At 52.2% G+C, this 14,237-nt stretch overlaps 1 protein-coding gene across 2 annotated transcripts in view; it reads left to right on the top strand.

Annotated features, from left to right (window-relative positions):
• CPNE5 (copine 5) overlaps positions 1–14,237 on the top strand; it is a 95,202-nt gene that overhangs the window by 40,332 nt on the left and 40,633 nt on the right. The window contains exons 4-9 of one of the 2 annotated variants that reach the window (XM_078446860.2): positions 1,420–1,523; positions 2,852–2,891; positions 3,109–3,185; positions 4,151–4,210; positions 6,273–6,323; positions 6,623–6,686. In XM_078446860.2, the coding sequence (XP_078302986.2) occupies positions 1,420–1,523; positions 2,852–2,891; positions 3,109–3,185; positions 4,151–4,210; positions 6,273–6,323; positions 6,623–6,686 (396 nt within the window). The remainder of the gene's footprint in view (positions 1–1,419; positions 1,524–2,851; positions 2,892–3,108; positions 3,186–4,150; positions 4,211–6,272; positions 6,324–6,622; positions 6,687–14,237) is intronic. The other variant, XM_078446861.2, reaches the window with a different exon arrangement.

Here is a 14,237-nt window from a genome sequence, read left to right as displayed (position 1 = left end):
GTCCACACTGCCTTCCTCCATTCTGCAGGGAGACTCCAAGGAGCTCAGGGCCCTGTGTACAAAGGTCTAGCCCAGTGGTTGTCAAAGGGAGGTCCCCGCACCAGCAGCACAGTTTGAGAGATGCAGAGTCTCAGGCCTCACCCTAAATCTATTGAATCAAAACCTCTGGGAGTGAGACCGACAATCCATCCTTTAACAAACCCTCCAAGTGATCTGATGCCCAGAAATGGGAGTGACTTGCCTTATGTCATTTGGGGAGTTCAGGGGGATTCAATTGTTGAGTGCCTAATGTGTGTAAAGTTGTAGAGTGTATGCTGTAGGGGATACCAAGAGTTACATCAATGCATCAGTTATCTGTTGCCGTGTAACAAATTAGCCCAGAGTTTCGCAACTTCAATAACAGGGTCATGAATCTGGGTGCAGCTTTGTGGGTTCCTTTACCTCAGGGTCTCTCACAAGGCTACAGTCAAGGTGTAGGCCAGGGCCTCGGTCATCTCAAGATTCTGCTGGGGCAGGGTCCACTTCTAAGTTCACTCAGTCGCTGTTGGTAAGATTCAGATCCTTACAGGTGGGTGGGCTGACAGCCTGGTTCCTCACTGGCTGTTGGCCTAAGGTTGCCCTCAGTTCCTTGCCACACGGGCCTCTCCAAAGGGCAGCTGGCTTCCTCAAAGTGAGCAAGCAAATGAGAGCGAGAGAGGGGGTGCCCAAGACAGAAGTCATAGTTGTTTGTAACATTTTGGGAGTGGCTTGTGCTCTGTTCTGTTCGTGAAATGAGTCATGAAGGCTAGCCCACCCTGAAGAGGAGGGGATTATACAAGGGCAGGAGGTGGGGGATCTTCCAAGATACCACCATCCCTTCTTCTGCCCTTTCGTTTACAATTGTGGCATCAGATACGTACACGCCTAACTGTGGAATCGGTCAGAGAAGGACCGTGGTCATAGGGGTGAGCACAAGTTCAGTGGTGGTTCAGAGAAAAGTAAAAGTCTCTGAGAGGAAGAATCAGGAAGGCTTCTTGGAGGACGCAGCATTATCAAAGGACCTTGAAGAAATGGAGGATATGCCTCTGGCACAAAGGGGAAGCCCAGGTGGAGGACAGAACATAGGCAAAGGCAGTGAGGTGGGGAAGTGAAGGGCCCGCTCAGGTGTCCAGGTATCAAAACCTTACAACTTGGGTGGAGCCTGGATAGAGGTAAGGAGAATAAAGCTGACAGTGGAGATTGGACCCATAGGGTGGATGGTTTCCATTGTTAGAGATGGAAGAGGTCTCACCCTTGCTGGGGGGTGGGGATGGGGGCCATGAGGTGGGATAGGCATGGCTTCCATTACTGCTGGGGCCAGGACTGAGGGGCTCTGAGCTCAGTGCTCTCCCCTGCCCCACCAGCCTGGCCCTGAGGTCCATGCCCCGTTTTCTCTTGCAGTTCGGACGCACTGAAGTCATTGACAACACACTCAATCCTGACTTTGTGCGCAAATTCATCGTGGATTACTTCTTTGAGGAGAAGCAGAACCTCCGTTTTGACTTGTAAGTGGAAGATGGTGCTGAGGCTGGGGCTTGGGGAGGAACCACTGACGGGAGGTGGGACTGTAGGACCCAGGTTGGTAGTAGCTCAGGGTTGGCCTGGAATAAAAGTGACGATTAGTTGAAGTCTAGCCCCGCCTCCATCAGGAGATGGAAAAGAGGTGAGGAGAGAGAACAGTGGCTCCCCACCGTTTGTCTCAGCTACGTGGGGGGCCCTGAACAAGCCCTGACTCTAGGGGCCAGTTGAGGAGAGCTCTTGGGGGCAAGCTCTAACTCCACCTCCAGAGAGCCTTTTTCTCTCCAGCTGCCAGGGCGGTCCCCATTGACCACTCCCTCTGTCAGAGCTTGTTTGAGGAGAGGGTACCCCCCAGTCTCCCCTCCTGCAGAGGTAACCTGGCTGATGGGGCTCAGAGCATGTGCATGTGTCTCACAAAGGAGCCGAGTGCCCCTCTGCTGAGGTTAAAGATGATGACAGGAGGAACATTGTTTTGTTGTTTTTCCAAGGCGTGGGGTGGTTAGAAAGGACCGTGTCGCAGAGAATTGTGGACAGGGTGGACAGAAAGGGGGTTGGGGGCTTGAAGGAGCAAAGGAAAAAAAAATACAGTGGAAGGAAATGACTTTTCAGGGACTGATGGAGGGCTTGCAGCCCATTGTCGAGAAGTCACCATTTGGGGACATTTTGAAGAGAGAAGGTGCTCAGGGTAGGGGGAGCACGAGAATGAGTGCCCTCAGCAGAAGGCCTCTGGGCCTGGATGGCCTGGTGACTGGAGAAGAGGGCTGCAGGTATGGCTCCAGATAAAGGGAGGTACCCAGCTGCAGGGAAGAGGTGAAGGTGTTGAATGCATCCCTCGTTCTTGAGTGACAAGACCCAAGGTCAGGCTGGGCCCCCCTGAGCAAGGTGACGCAGTCGGGGAAGGTCAAAGGCCAGGTCCTGAGCTCGTTTCAAGGGCAGCCGAGCCTCAGCTGGGAAGATGGGAGAACAGGCAGCGAAGGGCAAGGTGGCCCAGCCACCTGTGAACCAGCCAGGGCTGCAGAGCAAGTTTGTTTTCCTTTTTCAGTCTTTAAGGAGGTATGACATGTATATAAGAGTCCATTCCATGATGCCCTTTTAGATGTTCACACTCATGTAACCACCACCCAGATCAAGAGACAGAACACGTCCAGCACCCCACGGGGCTCCCACGTGCGCCTCCCAGCCATTACTCCCAGGGGTAACCACTGTGTCAGAGACTGGTTTTTGGAGTACAGGGGTCCTGGCTTGGCTCAGGGGCCCCAGCAGTTCTGGGCAGGATGCCCCAGCTATCTTCACCATCTCTGTGCGTCCCATGCAGATACGACGTCGACTCGAAGAGCCCTGATTTATCCAAACACGTGAGTTTTGCCAGCGACTGCCCAGAGGTTCTGAACATCTCTTAAATGCCAAGGTCTGGGTCGGCCTCGGACTTCACCGTGACACAGACTGTGTGTCTGATGCTGCCACCTGTCATTTCAGAGCCCTCGTATTTCTAGGGATGGGGTGATGGAGGAGGTGGGGTGGCTGTGGGCAGGGTGGGCGACACTGTTTTTTTTCTGTTCCCCGGGTATGCAGGATTTTCTGGGCCAAGCCTTCTGCACCCTCGGAGAGATTGTGGGGTCCCCTGGGAGCCGCCTGGAGAAGCCCCTCACGTAAGTGTAAAGGGGTGGGGGGCCTGCCTGGGTTGCTTCCCCAGAGATGGGCCAACTTTCCAGCCTCCCTTGGCTCAGGGTAGGGGCAAAGCGGTCAGCCAGTCATGCAGGCTGAGGAGGAGTAAGGAGACCAGGTTTGGGGGGCTCTGAAGTTTATGGAATTTGGGGCCCCCAGAGTGAGGTATGTGTCTGTCCCTCCCAGCCCCCAACTGCCTGGGTCTAATTCCCATTTGTCATTCGGGTCTGTTTCCTCCCTCCTGTCACCCAGCCCACCTTTGGAGAGGCGCGCCCTCTGCGGGTATTGAGGAGGACCTCAGCAGGAGATGGCTGGGGAGGCCAGCCTTGAGGGCAGGCAGGATCCTGGAGACGATGGGTTGGTGAAGGAGGGGCACCTGTTTCCCCCACTGAAGGTTTCAAATGCTTCATTCTCCCCAGTGAGACCCACGCACAGCTCCCCTTCACTGGGCATCTCCTCTGGGCCAGACCATAATCAGCTTCTCTGATCTCACAAGATTCACTCGGCAGGTCTCCCCATTTCACGGTTCACACACTGAGGCTCAAAGAAGTGGAACAGTGGTCCTCAAACTGTGGCAGGCTTATCGTCAGGAGGGCTTGTTAAAGCACAGATTGCTGGGCTCCACCCCCCACCCCCACCCCCAGGTTCCGATCCAGCAAGTCTGGGGTGGAGCCTGAGAATTTACATCTCTAACACATTCCCGGGGGATGCTGATGGTGCTGGTCCGGAGACCACACTTTGAGAACCCCTGCGGGGCGGTCGCCCAGGACTTCACAACAGGGCTTGGGAGGAAGACCTCTCCTTCCTCTGGCCCATGGCTTTTGTTCCTGTTTTGACGTTTGATCCAGAATAGAAACCTGTCTCCAAGAATTCCGATGCCAAGTGCTGTGGCCTCTCAGGACGAGGGTACTTGGCTCATGGCATGCTCTCTCTTCCTCTCTCTCCACAGGATAGGAGCATTCAGCCTGAATTCCAGGACAGGCAAACCCATGCCAGCTATGTCCAATGGGTAGGTCAGCAGACATCTTTGGTCCTGGGGTCCTCAGACATCCAGCCAGCTCTGCAGAGGGAGCCTCAGAGTCCAGGCCCGGTCCCTGCCCCCACCACCGTGCACGCAGCCCTGGCCAAGGGGAGAGAGGAGCCTGGGTCCCTCTTGCAGGATGTGGGTGCTTTGGGCCACTCTGCAGCCAGCCCCTCCCCCCTCCAGACCTGAGCTCCAGCATCCCCAGGCCCAGTGGCCCATGGGACTTCAGGGAGCAGGGTGGGGATCAGAGGTAGGCGCTGCTTCCGGTGGCCACCAGGGACTGGACACATTCTCTTCCTCTCTCCCTGGCCTGGTTTCTTCGGCCTCTCACCTCTTGCCCTTCTCCCCTTCCTCTTTCCCTCCCTTCTCTTTATCTCCTTACTCCACTTCCCCTCCATGCTCCCACTGCTGGATGTCCGCCTCTTCATGGAGAAGATTCTGCTAAATCCTCACTTTTTCTATTTGCTCACCAGCTGTGGTGGGCCAGCCCCATTCCCCTGGCCTCCACCCTGACCATCCGCTTTTGGCCGGCTTCCTGCAACTGTGTGCAACAAAGACCCTCCCTCCCCACTCCTTGCCTGTCCCCTCTCCTGGTTGGAGGGAAGGTCCTCACCTGAGGGTGTTGGGGGGCAGGATAGGGGATATCTGCCTGCGGGAGCAGCCTGGAGGTGCCTCAGACAGCTGAGCATTTTGGCCCAGTCAGCAGAGCTCCACTGGCCTTGCTGAGAGCTCCCAGGAGCTGGGGTCCCAGCAGCTGCACCGGCCACCAGAGCAGCTGGATATGGGACAGGGGCTCTAGGGGGCCCAGGGTGCTCACGGCCCAGGAAGGGTGTGGATGCTAATTTACAAGGAGAGTATGGAAGCAGCAGTTGGAGAGGGAACAGGAGTCAGGGAGAAGAGCAGAGAGGGAGGGCCAGAAAGGCAGAGAGAGAGAAAGGAAGGCCAAGCAGGTGGGAGTGGGTTGGGTCTGGAGGGGAGGGAAGGGAAGGTGGGAAATAGGAGAGGGGCCCGGAGGCAGAGGGAGAAACACTGGCGGAAGAGGCTGGTGTGAGGACCCTGTCTCCCTGGGCAGACACCTATCAGTCCCGGGGAGGGCCAGACCGGGGCTGGGGAGGTGCTTTGGGGGCACTCCCCACGTCTAGGGGGACAGGCTGGCAGGCCCTGCCACCCATCTGTGATGGGAGCCTCCAGATGTGGCCCCTGCTCTGCTCACCTGATTTGGAGAGCTCTGGGCTGTCCCCACCTCTGGGGCCAGCTCCCCTGCCTCCTCTACTTGAGAGCCCCTCCCTCCGAAAGCTGGCACTGGGGAGAGTTCCATCAGTGGTTCTCAAAGTGGGTTCTGCGCACAGCGTGCTGCTGCTCCCGAGGCTGGCCTGAGGGGTGGGGCCGGATTTTCTCAGCTTTGCAACTTTGTAAAGGAAAGCGGGCGGGGAGGGAAATGATAGCACTGTGTGTGCATGTTGGTCATAATGGAGGCTACAAACACACTCATTTTTAGGGGCTAGGAAATGGAGGCTCAGAGAGGTGCAGGCATGAGTCCAAAGTCACACAGCTGCCGGACAACGTAACATTTTTTTCTCCCTCCCAGTGGCCCCTGGCTACACTGGGGGCCCCCACCCCCAGGTTCATCCCAAACACTGGAGTGGGATGGGCTGGTGCCTGGGGGAGGGGTCCTTCCTGACCTAGGGAAGAGGTGGTACAGGTCCCCTGGGTGAAGGCCCACCCTTGGGAACTCACCCTCCTGGAAGGGATTCTTCGCGTGGGCCGACTTCAGGTCCTGGTTGCCCCCCTCACTGAGTTGCTGCACGAATGGCCAGGAGCTCTCTTCTCTGGAGAGACCCCAGCCGAGGAGTTCAAGGGGAGGTAGCCGTGGGAGAGAGCCTGGACAAGCTGCCCCAAGAGCATTCCAGCCCTTCTGCTTAACTCCCCCTTGCTGCTGTCCCTCCCATGATAAATCGGAGTGGTTCAGAGCTGAAATGTCCCGGGACTCTGGGGGTCAGCTGGGTGCAGGGTGGGGTGGCTGGCCCACGAGGTCTTTTGCCCACAGAAGTGGTCTTTGGATGGAAAGTTTGAGAACCACTGGTCTGGAAGCCTCCGGGTGAGTCTGGATGCTTTTCCACTTCTAGGACTTTCATTGCAGACACTACCCTTGGTGGGGCTCTGGGCTCTCTGGGAGCAGGGGGCGGGGCAGCTCCAGGTCTGGGGGCCTGGCCCAGGAAGCAGTGCGCTAGGCCACACTGCCACATGGATTTCAGGAGACTCTGTCTCCCCAGGGGCTTTGGGCAGGTCTGCTGGGTGGGGGAGGAGGGAGGGTGAGGAGGTCTGATTCGGGGAGTGTTCAGGCTTGTGTGTCTGTCTTTGTCTGGCTCTCCATTCTTTCATCTTCTCCTCTCCCAGTGGTGTCCCAGGGAAGAAATGTGGCACCATCATCCTGTCCGCCGAGGAGCTGAGCAACTGTAGGGTGAGTGGCAGAGGGGCTCCAGGACGGGACCTGGTGGGGGCAGAGGTGGAGCAGTGACAGAGGGCAGGCTGCTCTCCCTGTGACCCCCGGGCCACGCGTGTCTTTGGAAGGTATCTGGGGGAAGGCAGGGCTCCTCAGTTTGACCTGGCGGTCACAGAATTCTGTAACATCAGAGCTAGCCCGTGAACTGTGAGATCGTGACCTGAGCCAAAACCAAGAGTCGGACGCTTAACCGACTGAACCACCCAGGCGCCCCGGTGCCTTCTCCTTTATAGCGGAGCGCACTGAGGCCCAGAGGGGGAAGGAACTCGTCCACAGTTAGCAGCAGAGCCAGACTGGCCCTGGCCCCTGCCCTCCACGCCGGGGCTCCTCCATTCCCCATCATGGTCACCTCTCACATGTCTTTGAACCAAGACTGCTTTGGCTCCAGGACTGGCAGAGAGGGGCTTTTTCCGTCGTGGAGCCTGGGGGCTTGGCATGTCGTTGTCATATTGCGCTTTTAGCTCTGGAGTAGGGTGACGCCCTGCACGGGGTCGAGGGAGTGAGGGTGTGTGGTTGGGGTGTGTGTGTTGCGAAGCTAGAGTCTGCCATCGCAGGCGGCCCTTGGTTTTGCTCCTTCTGTGGGACGGTGGAGAAGCAGGAGGTGGGGACAGCTGAAGGGGTAGCTGAGCACACCAACAAGGGGCTCAGGGGACTCGATGGCTAAAAATAATGACGAAACATAGTGATGATGATAGTTATTACTTGTCAGGGGAGGGGCATTTTTGCCTAAGTTATCACTGCTCCTGACAACAATCCGAAGAGGTGGGTACTGTTCTTGTTCCCATTTTACGAATGAAGAAATTGAGGCTCAGGGAAACAGAGTCATCTGTTCAAGGACAGGAAATGGTAGAGTCACGGTTCTAACCCAGGTCAACCCGATTCTAAAACCTGGGCTCGTTCCCAGGCTTGCATGCCTCTTAGGTTCATTAGAAGCCACAGGTGGGAATGGGGTAGGTCCCGGGGAGAGAAGGAAGAGGTGGCCACGGAGTGTGAACACAGGACCAAGCCTGGGGTAACCTGGGAACCCGAGTTCACATAGGGCTCAGGTTAGAGGGTGTGGGAGGGAGGGGGAGAAACAGGATTTTCTGACCTTCCTGGGAAATCAGTGCAACTATGATATTTGTTAGCTATAAATATTTGCCTTATTAGAAAATAAAGTTGAGCGATTAAGAAGCTATATGTTAATTCGCTTAACAATGACAACATAAATAACAACTTTTTCTGAAAAATAACTACCTTTTCCAAAACAAGAGTCATTTAGTGAGAAGAGCAGCCTTGTTTTGCATTTTTGTAAATATCTTGAATGTCAGGCTGAACAGAAGAGAGTTAGAGTCTCATATTTGCTTCTGCAGTCAATCTGTTGTGTATCACTGCTAGGTAAATTCTAGAAAACTCCATGTCTTATTAGCATTATTATGAAAAGAGTTTTGGCCTCATGGACCACCTCCTGAGGGTTCCTGGTCCATACTTTGAGAACTGCTGCTGTGGGGGTATAAATTGTTAGCCAAGATTAATTGAGCAATTATACTGAGCCACACCCTGTGCTAAGTGGTTTACATGTATCCACTTCTTTAAAAATTTTTTTTTTAACGTTTATTTATTTTTGAGACAGAGAGAGACAGAGCATGAACGGGGGAGGGGCAGAGAGAGAGGGAGACAGAATCCGAAGCAGGCTCCAGGCTCTGAGCCATCAGCCCAGAGCCCGACGCGGGTCTCAAACTCGCGGACCGCAAGATCGTGACCTGAGCTGAAGTCGGACGCTTAACCGACTGAGCCACCCAGGCGCCCCTGTATCGACTTCTTAATGTGTATTAGTGTGATGTGTGATGTAATACTGTAAGTAGTGTGATGTATTACATAATATCTGCTATATTACAGTTTTTCTTTTCCAGAGAGGTTAAATGACCTGCCCAGGGTCACAGAGCCACTGGGTAGGAGAGATTTGAACCCAGCAGTCTGGTTCTAGAGCCAGGGTCTTTAAACACCAGGCTGTGGGGTTCCAAACTCTGCTTTCAGGGGCCTCCCGTTGGAGAATAAGACACAGAATTGATAGGCCAGGGCAGTGTAGCGATGACCAAATCGACTACTAGGCCACTGCTCGTTCTGGCTCGTCTAGGTGTCTGTTAACCTCAGTGGGTCTGGACGAATTTAGCAGCAGGACCACACCCCCTCTGGTATACAGCCCCAGCAGAGGGCCTGGTGTGCGGTGGCCAGTCCTGCAGGATGGATCAGGAGGAATCTGTAACCGAATAAAAGCACAGACCAAACGTTTAGCAGCGGACCGCGAGGAAAACTACAAATGTGTATGCTGACCATCCGGAAGTCACCGGCGTTCAGGCAAGGGAGAGAGAACACAGCCGACATTACAGGAGAGCTGTTGAAGCTCCCCAAGCCTCAGCTTCTCCATCTGTATGTCGGGGCTGATAGAGGTGTCTCGAGGATTAAAGGGGCTCATGGAGGCGGCTCTGCCTAACTGGTGCCTGGGAAGGATGGAACCTGAATTCCTTGAAGCCTAAATTCCATTTGCCCCCAAGCTTCCAGCTCAGCTGGTGATTTCCTCCCTAGCTTATAATTAAATAAGGTAATACGAGTGAAAGTGCTTTGGAAATTCTAAAGCCCTAGACAATGCTGGGTGCTGTCATTGGTCTAGTTTTTTGGGATTGGCAAACAATCTGCCTTTTAGTATCTATTAGGCGCCTCCCTGTTCCTTGCTCCTTCCCCACCTTCCCTCCAGGGGTGGCCACAGTTTCCTTGATTTAAGCTGTTCCCAAGGCAAGGAGGTGGGGGGGTGGGCTCCCTCCCTTCCTCTTGAGATTGTCAGCTCCTTTTCTTTCGGGGCGTCTTTGGCTGAGTTCTGTCTTTCCCTAGAATACTTACAAGGAAAAGAGACTAATTCCCAGCATCTGGCTGAATGAAAATAATTACATCTGAGCTGCTTTGCTTCTGTGGCTCCAGCTCGGCATTCAGTAGGAGGATCAAAGGAAGAGGGTGGAGTCTGAGAGGTTTTTTTTTTTTTTCCAACCAGAGCAGGGCTTTCTGCTCAAGCAAATGTGTTCTGCTAAGTAGTCAGATGGTGTGGACGGGTGGGGACTAGCAAAGGACTCCAGTGGGTCACCAGCGTGCTTTGATAGGTTACGGAAAAGCTTTCCTTATCTAGAATTTAAACAAGAAAGTTGCAACAATGGGAATTTGATCCCAAATACTATTCAGTCATACTGGATGTTGACAACGATGAGCTTAAGCTCCTGAAGGGCCTCTGAATCACCAAAGACTTAATTATGTTCAGCAGTAAAACTATTATTATTCTGTGTAATACTGACCAACATTTGCATAGCCCTCACAATTGACCAAGATCCTCATGATTATAGTCTATTTGGTCCTCACCACAGGGCTGGGAGGTGGGTAGGAGGTGAGTGCCTCCAGTTCACAGGTGCAGAGAGGTTGAAGTGACAGCTTAAGATTGCTAGGCGGAGAGGGGCGCCTGGGTGGCTCAGTCGGTTCAGCGTCGGACTTAGGCTCAGGTCATGATCTCACCGCTTGTGAGTTCGAGCTCCGCGTCAGGTTCTGTGCTGACAGCTCAGAGCCTGGAGCTTGCTTTTAGATTCAGTCTCCCTCTCTGCCTGTCCCTGGCTCGCACTCTGTCTCTCAAAAATAAATAAACATTAAGAAAGTTTTTTTCAAAAAAAAGATTGCTCGGCTGTGGACCCCTAGTCCTCAGGGAGTAGTTCCCTCAGCCACAATGCAGCCATGAGCTTTATGGTGCATGAAACAGGGGTGGGCTTTGTGATCTTTGTGGGGCCAGTAGCTTTCAGCAGGCATGGTGAGTGGCTGGGCTTCTAAAGAGAGCTGGGGGGGGGGGGGTGTTGTGGACCCACAGGTTGGGCAGCTCCTGGCCCTCCCCTTCCCAGATCCTCAGCTACCCTTACGCCTGCCAGACACCCAGACCTGCTTTGCCGCGGAGCCCGGGGGTCCTGGCCAGATAGCACGTCTTCACTGCCTCCCTGTCAGGTTCCTGTACACACTGGAGAGAGTGTGGCTCCCCTCTCACAAGCTTCGGGAGTCAAAGCTTCTCACTGCAGCTGCCCCACGAGGCCCCCCACCCCTTAGGTATCACTAGCCCGCTCACGTGTTCATTCATTTTTTTCAGCAAACATGCTTTGGCTCAGTCCTTGCCACCACCCCAGAGTTTCCAGTTTAGTGCGAGAGACAGAAATGTCAACCAGCAATCACAGTACAGCAGTAGTCCTTAATTCATCAGACCCATTGCCTCTTTTTTATTTAAAAAAAAAAAAAAAAAAATTTTTTTTAACGTTTATTTATTTTTGAGACAGGGAGAGACAGCATGAACGGGGGAGGGTCAGAGAGAGAGGGAGACACAGAATCTGAAACAGGCTCCAGGCTCTGAGCTGTCAGCACAGAGCCTGACACGGGGCTTGAACTCACAGACTGTGAGATCATGACCTGAGCCGAAGTCGGACGCCCAACTGACTGAGCCACCCAGGTGCCCCCCATTGCCTCTTTTTTAATAGAAAGCATTTTACAGCACTCTTTACTATCCTGAAGAAAAATCCATGGATAATACCATATAATATGCCAAAATACACACAGGTGAAGGAATAAGCCCTTACAGCTACCTTGAAGAAGATGGCAAGGAAAGCAGCTTGTGCAAAGGCCCTGGGGCAAGGAGACAGTGATGAGTGATGTCAGAGAGGTGAGGGTGTAGGTGGGAGTGGGTGGGAAGTGGTGGGGGGAGGACCTTGTAGCAGAGCCCTTTAGCAGTTTTGAATCTTGATAAAGTCAGAACTCTCACTGTTCTGAGGACAGATACCAGGGAGAGCCCAGTGTCTCCATGTGGGAGCCTAGGGGAGAGTCCTGGGAGGAAGGGAGAGAGATAAGAAGAAAGAGGTTAGGTGAAGTGGGGGGAAGTGGTGAAGCTTTTCTGAGACTCAGAAGTATGCAGGTTGGTATTTAGGAAAGATGCATGTTATGGCTAGCACGGATATAAGTGTCCTGCAGGCTCCAGGTTCCACACTGTCAGCACGGAGCCCAACGTGGGGCTCAAACCCATGAACTGTGAGATCATGACCTGAGCTGAAGTTGGAGGCTTAACCCACTGAGCCACCCAGGCACCCCTTTTATAATTAGTAGAATATGGTATTCAGATTTATTTTCCCATATCATTAGATATTTTTTGAAAACATGGATTTAATAGCTATATATTGTTCCTCTATTATATGGATGAGCCAAAATTTATTAAATCTATTCTCTTCTAGGAAAAAATGTAATTAATACTGCCCTGAACATCCTCCTAGCCAAATAATCCCATTTTTCTTTTGAGCTTTTGTTGATGGATTTTGGTTAGTATCCCAGGCACATAGTCTCCATGAGTGGGAGGGAAAACAGTCAATCTGGGGTTTTCAGCTTCTGAATGACCAAATCAACAGATGTACAACTGATTAGATTGTTTGGGAAGTCAGCTATTAAGACAGCAGAGAAAAAACAGCTTGACCCCCATGTGGTTGTTACAGTCAACGTGTAAAGACAGACCCAATCTCTTAGACCAATGTCTACACCCACCATCTATATTCCAATCAATTCTAGCCTAAGTGGTCTTCGCGGACACCCCAGAACACCTGTGCCCTGGGCCCCTGCTTCTGTAGTCTTATCCCGGCAGCCTGGGGTTCCGGGCCCTTCTGTGAATGTGGAAGCCCTCTCAGAGGTCACTGCGCACATAATGACTCTTGACTCTGAGTTGTGTTCCCTCCTGCTGGAGTGCTGAATTTCAGAGTTGTAGCTAATGATTCTTTTTCCTTTTAATTGATGTCTTCTCTTTTTTGGACTAAAAAAGACAATGTACAAGTTCCAGGAAATTTGTAAAACCCAGCCAACTTTGAGGAGAAAACAATAAATGTCACCATGGTTCCACCATCCATTTAAAAGTACTTTTTTTGGGGGGGGGGGGCACCTGGGTGACTCAATCAGTTAAGCATTCGACTCTTGATTTCAGCTCAGTCATGATCTTAGTTTGTGGGATCAAGCCCCACATCAGGCTCTGTGCTGACAGTGTAGAACCTGCTTGGGATTCTCTCTCTCCCTCTCTCTCTTCCCCTTCCCCACTCACACACACTCTCTCAAAATAAATAAATAAGTAAACTTTTAAAAAAGCTATAAAACTACTTTTTAGGGTGTAGTATGTGAGCAAAGTGGCTAAGAACTTGGGCTCTGGATCTAGACTAAATGCCACTGCTTACTAGCTGTGTGACTGTGGGTTAAGTTACTTGACTTTTCTGTGCCTCCGTTTATTCATTTGTAAAATGGCTTTATTTAAATTGTTGGTGTTTTATTATGGATTTTTGCACTGATACTGATTTTTAAAGGTGTCACATTATATCTTTATTTTGATTACTGAGATTCGGGGCACCTTTTAAATTTTGTACTTGCCTTACTCTCTTGTTCTGATCCTGGAGCATGCCAGCAAGACCCGGTTTTCTTTTCTCCCCTCCAGGGTGTTGCTACCCTCTCCCAGTCTTCAGCCCACCTGCTGACCTCTGGGCCTGACCTCTGACCTGCAAGGCCTCTCTGGGTCGGAGGGCTAGTGCTAGAGTGGGCCAGGCCACCCTGGAGAGAAAGGCTGTTTGCTGTAGTCTCCCAAGCAGCCTGATTAACATGAGGAAAGATGCAAATTGAGGCAATCCTGCTGTTTTAGAAGAACTTAATATGTTTTTTAAAAAGATAGGGCGAAAAGGCAGAAATTGCAGGAAATTATATATTGCAGGAGTTGTTTATCTTCTGCACACTTGATTCCAGAGATGCTTCTGGTTTGGGAACAGCGTTTCTTGCGCTCAGAGAGCCCCACCCTCCAGCTGAAGCTATCAAACAGAGGGACCTCTGACCATGGCCGGAATTCATTGCCTCCTAGTCCTGCTGGCTCAGTCCCAACTGTTGCCACTTCCCAGCCTCTTCCTGGGGTCCATTCACTAACCCACATTTAAGGGGAGCAGTCAAAGCCTTGTTCATATGATATGACTGTTGACATAACTCAGAGCCGCCTTCCGAAGTAGGGTCCCCAGACCAGGACAGTTCCTTGTCTCCAGGACTCCCTGGGGCAGGCTCACCCATGAGGGAAGAAGCTTGCTTTCGTTACAGCCTAGAAATCTCACTGAAGGTCTGTTGTATCCCTGTGGATTCGACAATGGCACAGCAGTACCCATAACCTTAATGGGCTTTTGGTGATTGTTTCTGGGTCTCGATTGTGTTAGGGATGGCAGGGCAGGTTGAGCGACAAAATGAGCCTCCAGCAAAACCTGTATTTGCCATCAGCGGGGGAATGAGGTGTGGCTCCCTGGAAGATTTTTCCAGTTGATTTTTAGAGCCAGTCTTTTCTTTTTTCTTTTCTTTTCTTTTCTTTTCTTTTCTTTTCTTTTCTCTTCTTTTCTTTAATTTTAACTAGTTTGCACGGAGGAGGCCTTTCTAAAATGGATTTCACACTTTTCTGAGTCCTCAAACTGA

Source organism: Panthera onca, chromosome B2 (genome assembly GCF_046562875.1).
Source record: "Panthera onca isolate mPanOnc1 chromosome B2, mPanOnc1 haplotype 2, whole genome shotgun sequence".
Lineage (NCBI taxonomy): Eukaryota > Metazoa > Chordata > Mammalia > Carnivora > Felidae > Panthera > Panthera onca.
Note: the sequence above shows the minus strand (reverse complement) of the source record. Positions and strands in the feature narration are given on the sequence as shown.